Genomic DNA, 10820 nt, shown 5'->3' on the forward strand with positions numbered 1-10820 from the left:
ACCCTGACCCATCTCGAACCGAGGTGACCGTCACACAGTAAACGTCGAATGGGAACCTGACCCGTCTTCCTGGTTTGACAGGCGAGCTTCATGACGCGCCTTTTGCTTTTTGTGCTCAGCCCAGTAACCGAGGCTTAAGCCGTGTCTTGCCACCAGCTCTGTCAGCACTTTTTGTTTCTTTGAGGGGAAGTTGATCGTATTTCAAGTTAGCCATGGTGCTATTCCGTGTTGGGTTCCACATGCAGCTTGGCGGGTTGTGGAGACGACAAGGTAAAGTCCTGGAGGGGACTGCACATCTTGCTCTCTCCACAAGTCAAACCTCCCCAGTCAGCGTTTTGTGATTTGCAATCTGGTCATACCTGCTTGATAACATGCGATAACTACATCTAAAGGATTGCCGCCACCACCAATGGATACCTGAAGCTGAGCGCATCTGGTGGTGCCATCAGTTGGCTGCTTCAAGAACGAGGAGAGTCGTTGTTTACATCTCTTATTCCCGAGGTCAATTTCCACATTTTCATCAGCATTCATGTCTCGCTCTCTTTTGATTCCTGCTACTTCCTCTATTGTTTTAAATTCTTCATTTTCCGGCCTGGCTGGTAGTCAGGCATACTATCAGCATCATAAATTTCCGCGACAATATGCTCTCATTAATGTCTGTTATTACCAACTTCGTGGCCTCAATATGGACAGGTCTTTTTGACAGCTGTGAGGCTGAAAAAAGGTAACGGCAGTCTCACCTGTCACATGCTCTCCTAGCACATGGCAAGTTGTGAGATAGTAGTTGATACATGTGTTCCTTTGATCGTCACTTCACCGTGAGGAAACATGTTTTTGATTAGGCCACGTCTGTCGGCGTCTCTCTCACCAACTCGCTTAAGTGGTGAGAGCACCTACCTGAGTTGCTGCCGTGATGCGAAGCGCGACTGCCCTCCATTTTCTATCAACAAAACCTTCGTCAGCTTCACCCCACCAACAACAAGACCGCACTCCGAAGCTGCAAACTGAGCCGTACCAAACTCTTGCGATTCTCTATCGTCCATCGTAAGTCATAGATCAGCTATCCAGGCATGTCATCCGTGGAGTGTAGCACGGTAGGCTCTGGCTGACCGTTGTGTGTAGCAATACGTCCAATAATGGCGTCTGCACAGTCTTACAGCGGCCCGATTTCCCTCGGACACTCCAAGTATGCTGATCCTTTGCGGAGGAAAGCAGCATTGGCCGCATCCGCATCCGTCGCTGCCGTTCCCACTGCCGATACCGCCATGGCCACCAAAGAGCAGATCGCCGCGTTAAAGACCGGCCATGTCGCTCTCGACGTAGCTCATCACAACGCCGATGCACAACTCGCCATTTCCCAGGGTAACGTCTTAAAGGAGGAAGTTGCCAAACACGCCAAAAAAATCTCCAGAACTGTCTCAACCACTGTCACCAACACGCGCCGACTGCTAGAGCTGATCCGTGAAGCGTTGCCAGATGCGAACACTTCGACTCTCAACGACCTCTGGGATGAGTTGGAACAGCTTTTTGCTGCGGCAAATGAGGCCAAGGAAGCGTTGCCCGCATTCCTTGAGAAACAGCGCGACAACATGAGCTTGTACCACAGCTCAATGGTGAACGAGGCCATCAAAGACACACAAGATGAACTGAATATTCAGCATAAGAAGGTCAGCGATACTCAGAAGACTCTTTGTATCTGTGAGAGATCGACTAACGTCATACACAACATAGGTCAACATCCAGCACAATCTCATTCTTGAGCACCAAGAGGCTTTCCTTGCGTACAAGGAGCAGACCTCCAGCAAGCTCAAGGAGCTCGAAGACCTCCAGGAGCGCGTTTCACGTCTCACACTCGAGAAGGGCAACTTCCGTACGGAGATCGACAAATACATGCAGCTGTTGGAGGAGGAGCGCTCAACGAAGGCTGAAGATCTCCGCAAAGTGACCGGTATAGAGAAGGAGCTTGAGACTCTTGTAGACTCCAAGAAGCAGCTTCTCGCTGAGAGCGACACCCTGCGCAAAGCTCTCCAAGACGTTCAGACTAAGATGAAGTCTTCAGAGCAGGAGATTACTGATCGATTCACTACCCAGCTGAAATCGACTGCCGACCTATTGGCAAAGGAAACTCAAAAGACAACCGCTTTGAACACCATGATCAGCCAGCTGAAGGGAGGCGAGAGCACTGCCAGGCTCGATGCTGATAAGTCCAAGAAAGAGAACAAGGTGTTGAATGAGAAGTACGCCCACCAGGCGGCTGAGCATGCACAGACCTTTACGGTAAGTAATGTTGCTATAGCAAGTCTAACAAACCATACTAACGTATTCGTAGAAACTCAACGAGCAAACCAAGCAAATTGAAGGCCTGAAGATTGATCTCGAACGTCACCAGAAGGAGAATGTCGAGCTGCAGCAGCGCCTCATCAAGCTTGCCAACCTCGAGGAACAGATTACTGGGCTCAGCCAAGAGAAATCAACCTTGTCCGAACAAGTAAGCAGTCTCAGTGCTGAATTGGACGCTAGCAAGAACGAGGAGAGCAAGGCCAACACCAAGGTAGAGGGTCTTCTGAAGAAAGTTGAAGATTTAGACCAGGAAGTTGAGCAGTTAGAATCAGCTCACAACAAACTCCTCAACAAGATGAAAGAGAACAGGATGGCTGTCCAGACATCGGAGCTTCTCAAGAGTGAGAACACCAAACTCAAGGCAATGATCGAAGAGCTCAAGGCTTCCAAGAGCACTTCATCTGCCGTAGGCGGCTCTTCGTCTCCAAACGATGAGGAGACAATTCGTGGTCAAGATAAGAAGATTGAGGATCTCGAAATCGCTCTACAGGAGTGGACTGATTTGGCCAAGGTAAGCAGCCGGTCAGCAAACGATTATCAACTAATACTGACTTGCTATATAGCGCTCTTATAAGGAGTACAAGGAAATGCTTCCCACCTACAAGAAGGCTGATCAGTTGCGCCGAGACGTCGTTGAGAGGGACGCGACTATCAACAAGCTGGAACTGGAGCTTGCTGAAGCCAAAGTCTCCAAGACCAACGGCGTAGGATCTGGTGTTAGTGGTGGTAACGATGTCCGCTACTGGAAGCAGAAGTACGAGACACTTCTGCTCTCCGTTGGTAACTAGATGTGAGGGCGTTTCGGTCCTCTGAGAACATGGGTGATGAACTTGCTACAATAAAGCGGGCGATAAGACGTGATTGATGAAGGCTGTTCCTGAAATAGTGTCATCGAACATAGCTGCTAGAAACCAATGCATGCCTTCCAGCCTTTCTGTTCTCCATTGCAAGTTACCCTTGTCTATATTGCACTAGTCTGTGCATACCTTAGTGCAATAGGAATGTCGGAAGGACGTGGAATTGCTAACATAGTCGAGCTTACGTGAGTCTCAATTGAGCGAGAGTCTTGAGTAGCGAGTAGCGATACGAAAGTCTTTCTGAATGCGCAGGGGCAGGTTTGGTTCCGCGGTGGGGTTCACGTCTCCAGTTCGATTACGTCGCACCCCCAAAAAGCCTTCCGTGGGTTCATCTGCAGCGGATGCGGCCATTTTAGGAGCCACGTTAGCGTAAATGTGGGACATTCTGGACGATTCTTCAGCCCAGTCGCCCACATCGTCTTGTACAATACAAATTAAACCTATCCACGAAAAGCCCAGACCCAGTCAGGGAGTTACAATGATCGTGTCCTAGAAGGTTTTAGGGATGTTTTCCAATATATGGATTTCAAGTGCTGCTTGCGGATATGTATTCGGGTCACACAAAGATTTGCAATGTTCGGATTTCTCCAGCAGTGCGATAGCATAGCGTATGGCACATCCAGCAACAGAAGTCTCAGGTTTCACGGAGACAAACACATTTAGAATTTCTCGCGTCTATGAGTCGTTTGTGTAATTTGAGCCGAGAAGAGGTGCGGGTCTGGCACAAGGGTGATTATTTTGGTAGTCGTGCAACCAGCTCCTCAATCGAAGAAAGCACATATCAGAATCTGATTCTGGTACAATGTGCGGTCTTTAGCCAACCCATAAAACTGAGTCAGAACGAATGTAAGTCTTAGCGCCAAGCGACCCTCAGGTAGAACCGAGAGAAGAGGACGCTCTCTGTATGTTAAATTGCCTCCGTCCTGTTGTTGTCAACTTATAGACTGTCATATTGCGAAGATATCGTACGTTGAGTAGAATAATACATCTCGTCATTAGTGTCTCTACCACTGATGCGAACAACAGGGTTTCCATGAGTCGATACACTAACCCGCATGCCACCAAGAAACTTGCTTTGAAGGGCTCTTTCACCTTCAACCATCTGAAGACCACGATATAGAAACTTACAGGAGATGCAGCCAGCTCTTAAACATCGAGATACAGTGCTTATGGCAACATAGCGCTTGACGTTAATTTCGGTGGACGTTTTGAAGTTGAGCCCATTGTTTTAATGCGCATCATAGCTGGTTCCATATTCCTCACCATCGTCTTCGATTAGGTCAAAACTCCAGCGTCCGTCAATCTGAAGCAGATCGTAATTCAGCTCATCCTCCTCAGGCAACACATCGTGACTGAACACATTTTTTCGTCGCACATAGACCTTGGGTCCTGGTCTAATCCAAATTGCATTCGTTCGGTATGGATACATCTCGAATGGACGTTATGCTAGCCGTGGCTATCATTACCAATCTCGGTAACGAGTCGGAGGTATTGACGATCGCGTCGGGCCGATCGCGTGAACAGATATTTCGAGTCGGCGGGACGTGAGTTGCAAGAGAAGCTGTGAAGCCGAAGGATTGAGCTTGAGAGTGCAAAATGACAAGCGAGTCCAGGGGCCATGCGGGGGTCTGACACCAGATGATTAGCGTGCTTATTCGCGTCGACAAATATAGCTATCTGAACCATCCACCTACCTCTTCGGATCCTATCTCGATAGATGACAATCCCATACTTAGCTTTCAAGGTCGACGGGAGTTGTAAAGTATGAGGTCGATCAGGTGCAATTAAAGTCAAGGACAACCCAAGATGCAGGTGCCTTCCATCGCACTTTCACAAGCCAATATATCCAAAGGCCGATTCCGTATTCGGATACATTCTGCGAAACTCCTGCAGTCAGCTTACACACTAAACACCACCCTTTTGCAAAGATTGATAAGAAGACCTAGGTAAGTATATAACAATATGATTGCCGGTATCTACCTAGGTCACGAATTCATCAAACTCGTGCCGTTGAGAATAGTCTACTACTGTCGACTCGATTTTAAGCTTCGCACAAATCCACATCAGCTCTCAGAATGAGCAACCGAGCTGCATTTTTGGAAACTGCAAAGGGTGAATTTCGCGTCTGCGATGCTGATCTAGCAGAGCCAGGAGAGGGCGAGGTACTTGTCAAGGTTCACGCCTGCGCCATACAACCAGCAGATGCAAAATGTGCGAAGTTCTCAATGATCCCTGTAGAATATCCTGCAGTCCTCGGTAGTCCTGTTGCAGGTGTTGTGGAGGGTATCGGACCCGGCGTGAGCAATGTCACCATTGGCGATCGGATAGTGTGCGGCACAAAGATCTTCTCGCACAAGAAGGCTAAGTACGGTGGCCTGCAGCGCTTCACCATCGTTGATGAGTCTGAAGTCGTTGAAGTAAGTGGACTGAGCCTGATCAGACCGTTTCTTTGCTAAGCATCATGCCAGATTGGCGACACTGAGTTCACCCAAGCTGTAACTCTGGCTTCGTACACGCCTCCAGGAGCCTTGTTCGCCACATCAACACTGAACATGCATCGCCCCACTATACCAGCCTCTTCGCTGCCGGAAGGCGAACAGGAAAAGAAGATTCTTATCTGGGGAGGATCTTCCGCTATGGGATCTCTATCCATCTCCTACGCGAAAACAGCCGGATACACCGTCATCAGTACAAGTTCACCACACAATTTTGATCTTCTCCACGACTGTGGTGCAGACTATGTCTTCGACCACAGCGACCCAGCAACCGTTGGTGCAATCCGCGATCTCTTTCCTATTCATTACTGGTTTGATACCATCGCACTCAAGCCCTCACTATCCACTCTTGTCAAGATACTCGCCCCAGTAGACGAGCCAGTTACGAAGGCAAACATCCTTACCTTACTGCCGCTGGTTATGACGGGTATGAAGGCAGAAGACTTCCCCGAAGGGATTACGACGCAATTTCATCGTTTCTCTACGCATGCACCGGAGAATGTAGAGTGGCATGAGTATTTCCTCGCGCGTGGCGGGTTTCTGGAAAAAGCTATCAAGAATGGAGTACTAAAGGGTGTTCCAGCGGAAGTCATCGGCGGCTTGGACAACGTCGCCGAGGGTATCGAGAAATTGCACAGCGGAGTCAGCGGCAAGAAGATTGTTGTCCAACCATGGGTGTGATAAACGGCTTATGCCCTTCGCTGCATTGACAACTGTACGCCCTGAAAGCATGCTACATGCCTAGAAAAAATGACAAATTGCAAAAGCCGGAAGACGGAAAGAACATCTCAAGAAGCTGACAGGAAAACAGGATGAGAGCAAGGGACAGATTAGGACTGGATCGCGGAACAATAAGTTCCATTATACACACTGTAGTCTTCCCTTCAAGCCTCGGGTGTGGAGGAATCTTGCATACTTCCGATTGTAATTTCCCTGCCATTAGGATCAGTATTAGGCACACTTTTGAGCTTGCTGTAGTGTTCTGATCCGACCTCCGCTAATCGCGTGTTTACATCCGATGTAGATTTGAAAGCATGCCTTGAAATTGGGACGCTGAACTGAGAAAGGAGAAGGGAGGTGTTCGTGGCACGCCCGACACGATGACGTCCATGTTCATGCCTTCGGATATGCCTTACCCGTTTGGAAATAGCGCATCGGTTGTTGAACTTGGCATCTGTCAACTTGAAACAGGCCTCTCTCCCCCTTCCTCGCGACCCCTTCCTCGCGTTTTATCGAATTCGCGTTCAGCACTGCCAAAATATCCCAACAGCAAAGTCTGCGCGCTGGGGATGCTGGTCATTACTGGACGGCATAACTGCGGTATTCCTGGGGGCTTCCCATCCCTTACCATCCGCTCGGCGCAGCTGGCATCGTGATGCAATGCGTCGATTTAATTTCGAGCCGCTCCAGGGATTACTTGGGATTGCGAATTCTCCGCCAGTACACAGTTGCAGTGGCGTATCCGGCACTTGGCCAGTTCGCAGCAACGCCCGCACGCCTTTGCGATGTATACACGGCATTCTCCATGTTTCGCATATCTGTGAAACCTTGTCATACCGCGTGGCAGTAGCTATGGCCAACGCTGATCTATATGTCAAAACATCGCTTAAAGACCTTACGAACAGTTTCTGTTTCTTCTTCCAACGGGTCTAAACAACGGGGAGCTTCCGCGTCAGCCCACGCCATGTGCGCCTCATCAGCTAGTTTCTATTTCAGTTAGTAAATACGGCCTTCCCCAGGATCCATCGGATTTCACAGCTGTTATCGTGTGACGCCGCCCGAGGCTTGACTACTACCGGGATAGTGGTTCCACCAATCGTCCTTCTGGATGGGACTCATTTCAAAACCTCCGAGTCTGGAATCTCAAGCAGATTGATGTTGGCTGGGCTGTGATCAGTACTAACAACAGGAAATCCGTGTAATCCTTGCACGGGGATGTGCAAAGGTTGATCTAGCTGTGCCGCTTCGCACTTTACGGCGCTTCTTGTCTGTCGTTCCTTCTCTTCACCACCCCGGTCATCCAGTGCAGAGTGCCGGAGCATTCGTTCGTTCGTTCTTTAAACTTTGTAGGTGTTCGACTACATCACGCTCTTTTTGGTTTTTCTTCATTTCGCTTCTATGCCGTATCCCGTTCCGACCGCTGGGTAAAAGATGATCTCCCGTCGAAACCACGATGATTCTGGTCACCATTACGTGGATCCTTCACTTCAGCTGAACATTGGACTATGGACACTCTTCGCTGGCGCATCGCTCTTCCTCGCGCTTCGGATATGGATCAAGATCACTCGTCGCCATGGTCTCTGGTGGGATGATCATATTCTCCTTATCTCATGGGTAAGCATATGTACTGTCTATAGATGACGGTAGCTGACGGTGTTATAGGTCATACTAGCTGTCAACAACTCCATAATAACCACCGAGTTCGCCACGGGCTATGTGGCAGACAAATGGGACGATCGCATGCACATACTCATCAACATTACTTCCTGTGGAACCCTGATCAACCAATCCCTCACGAAATCGGCTTTCGCTGTCACTCTACTGAAGCTGACAAAGAACTGGGGTCAATGGATACTATGGTTCATCATCGGCAGTATGAATGCTTACATGGTGGCCAAGGTCGTTCTACAATGGGCGAAGATCTGCGAGAAGCCATCCTACGACGTCTGGTACCGCCTCGACTTTTGCCTCGACGGGAAATTCAGAGACGATTTCAAGGAAGGTGGCAATGTTTACAACATCATCATGGACTTTATACTCGCTGTCTTCCCCTGGGTCATCACATGGAACCTCGACATGCGCAGAGTGGAAAAGGTTGGGCTTTGCGTTGCTATGAGTCTGGTACGTTGTTGTTAGTTCAGTCTCAAAACACAATCACTAATTTTCGGATAGGGAATGTTGGTCGCAGTCGTTTCCGCTGTACGTACAGGTTGGAAAGACGAAGGCAACGAGAAGGACGAGTGGTACTTTTGGCGCAACGCGCACTCCAACATCTGGTATTCCTCTGAGATCGTCGGCACCATCATTGTTCAGTGTATACCTGTCTTGAGACCTCTTTTGCGGGACATCAAGACTTCTCTTACTTCAAAGAAGCTTGCGTCCACTGCAGAAGGGACACAACGACGCAGCCGGTACGTCTTTACTCGCTGCTTTCATCATCGCAGAATCACTAATATCACACAGAGTCCCATCTCTCTTCGGTTTCGGTTTCGGCCCTGGCCCGACCATCGGCACTAAATCTACACACAAAGCGCACATCTACTCCAATGGACGAACTACTGTTGACACGAAAAGCGAGGCCTATCCCGACTCGTGGGACACTCAGGGTATCTACCAGAAGAGGGAGTTTGAGCTAACTACTATGGAGGTCAAAGCGCAGAAGAACCAAGAAATGGTGTAGCTAGTAACAGACATTTCCGCTATAAACGGCCCTTTAGTACTGGCTGAGATAGAGAATGGAGACGCTTCGCTGCGATCGATATGAGCGCCACGTGCACTGAAGTGATCTCGGCCATATAGGTGCTACGACTCATTTAGAGATTGGGCGGCGATGCCCATTGATTCAGTGCGGATTTCGTGCTATCTCGCATAGACTAGTATGGTATGATCAGAGGACGATCACAATCTTGGTAATACCAAAACGGTGACATCAAACCATAATGGGAACAGGAGCAACACGTTGGATATAGCGATTGACTCTCGCGATCGGATTATTCCATACTCTGTCATTCGTTACGTCTTTGCAGCCGAACGTCTCTCCCCCATTTCATGAAGAAGAGGTTATTTGTGGGGTATATATTCAAGGAAGAGATGATATTTCAGTGACATTGATGATCTACAACGTCGTTGAACCTCGCAAGACACGGGCTAGCTATTATATCGCATCCTGACTTATCAACTTGCTCCCCTTGGACCTGCTTGGGATAGAACCTAACCTTCTCATGTGGTAAGCTTCTAGTTCGAAGAAACTCAGAACTTTATAGCGCCATACCTAGAGAACAGACATTGATGCATACGAATATCATCCCAACCTTCTCTTTTCGTCATCCCAGTCCTTGTAGCACATCTTCGCGAACACCCATATTCCCCGTCATCTGATACTCCTGACCAGCTCCCTCAGATCTCCACCTTCTACCCACTTCTCCTCGCCACCACCGCCAACACCCAATCCACCACCGCCTCCTCCACTAACACCCCACCCCTCCCCTACATCACCTATTACCCTCGCCGGCTGGCCCCCAACCACAGATCCCGACGCGATTACCATATTCGGTGGCACGACAGTATGCGGCAGTATCTTGACGTTCTCCTTAATGATGGCAAAAGCACCGATACTGCAGTGCTGGCCAATATGCACATGTGAGGAAATGGAGATAGCTTGTATAGTCGAGTTTGGTCCTGCGCAACTTGTTCAGCTCAGCCGTTCGCAAGACTTACCCCATCTTAGACGAGACGCAGCAAGTAAAAATTAGAAGAATGATGTCAACATACCAACAAAAACATTGTCTCCAATCTTCATAGGGTAATAATGCACCTGGCCTCTGCTGATCCGACTTGGTGGCTTAATCACGCTTCCCTGGCTAATCACCGTACACCGCCCGATACTGATGCTAGTCGGTGTTACATCTTTCCCCGAAGAAGAGGGTGCAGAGCGAGTAGGGTGAAGGTCGCCACGCAGTTGAACGTCTGCCATAATGACGGTGCGGCCTCCTAGTGTGATGTTGGCTGTTCCGGTGATGGCGCTTCGCCTCGAAACTTTGTTGCCAGAGTCCTGTGGAGAGGAGTTAGTATAAGACAATTTATACGCTATGCGATCATCAGAAATCGACGCAGTGAAGGTGGTGGTGACGGCGAAGAGCAAAGAGTACGTGGGATAGTTGTTGATGTCAATTGTTTATGAGGAGGTAGACATACGGTCTCAATGTATTCCCCCTTAGGTGCGGCTTTCCGCGCTGCTGGCCGTGACATCTTCACAATGAACACCGTGGACTTGTTTGCTGCACTGGTTTCTAATCAAAGTTGATGACAAGTGAGCTGTTTAGACGGTACTGCGATTGTGGTTGTCGTGAAGGATGAGTGAGATCGGAAGGTCTACGCGACCCAAGCTCCAAAATTAGCCAATCAACGC

At 49.1% G+C, this 10820-nt stretch overlaps 4 protein-coding genes across 4 annotated transcripts; 2 read left to right on the top strand and 2 right to left on the bottom strand.

The window, feature by feature from the left end:
- Positions 1-3497: 3497 nt before the first annotated feature.
- CC77DRAFT_921533 (hypothetical protein) lies at positions 3498-3662 on the bottom strand (the record flags this gene model as incomplete). The annotated part of the gene is made up of 1 exon (XM_018533721.1): positions 3498-3662. A coding segment is annotated over one exon (165 nt), but the record flags the coding sequence as incomplete, so codon positions are not given.
- Positions 3663-5163: 1501 nt separating this feature from the next.
- Positions 5164-6778, top strand: CC77DRAFT_1097218 (GroES-like protein). Its single transcript, XM_018529878.1, has 2 exons — positions 5164-5614; positions 5666-6778. Exons 1-2 carry the CDS (start codon positions 5273-5275, stop codon positions 6371-6373), a joined length of 1050 nt encoding a protein of 349 aa, XP_018383440.1. The 5' UTR covers positions 5164-5272; the 3' UTR covers positions 6374-6778.
- A 1065-nt stretch (positions 6779-7843) lies between these two features.
- Positions 7844-9092, top strand: CC77DRAFT_941590 (hypothetical protein; the record flags this gene model as incomplete). Its single annotated transcript, XM_018534803.1, has 4 exons — positions 7844-8026; positions 8075-8533; positions 8585-8823; positions 8876-9092. 4 exons carry the CDS (start codon positions 7844-7846, stop codon positions 9090-9092), a joined length of 1098 nt encoding a protein of 365 aa, XP_018383441.1.
- Positions 9093-9782: 690 nt separating this feature from the next.
- Positions 9783-10660, bottom strand: CC77DRAFT_1011239 (dynactin subunit 5; the record flags this gene model as incomplete). The annotated part of the gene is made up of 3 exons (XM_018523700.1): positions 9783-10090; positions 10184-10463; positions 10607-10660. 3 exons carry the CDS (start codon positions 10658-10660, stop codon positions 9783-9785), a joined length of 642 nt encoding a protein of 213 aa, XP_018383442.1.
- Between the last annotated feature and the right edge of the window lie 160 nt (positions 10661-10820).

Source organism: Alternaria alternata (assembly GCF_001642055.1).
Source record: "Alternaria alternata strain SRC1lrK2f unplaced genomic scaffold CC77scaffold_17, whole genome shotgun sequence".
NCBI classification, from domain to species: domain Eukaryota; kingdom Fungi; phylum Ascomycota; class Dothideomycetes; order Pleosporales; family Pleosporaceae; genus Alternaria; species Alternaria alternata.

What these genes read in the sequence shown, in the direction of transcription:
- CC77DRAFT_1097218 (XM_018529878.1), top strand. Translation starts at nt 5,273, where the DNA reads ATGAGCAACCGAGCTGCATTTTTGGAAACTGCAAAGGGTGAATTTCGC. An exon ending in ATGAGTCTGAAGTCGTTGAA is followed by an intron (nt 5,615 to 5,665) that starts GTAAGTGGACTG and finishes GCATCATGCCAG; the next exon opens with ATTGGCGACACTGAGTTCAC.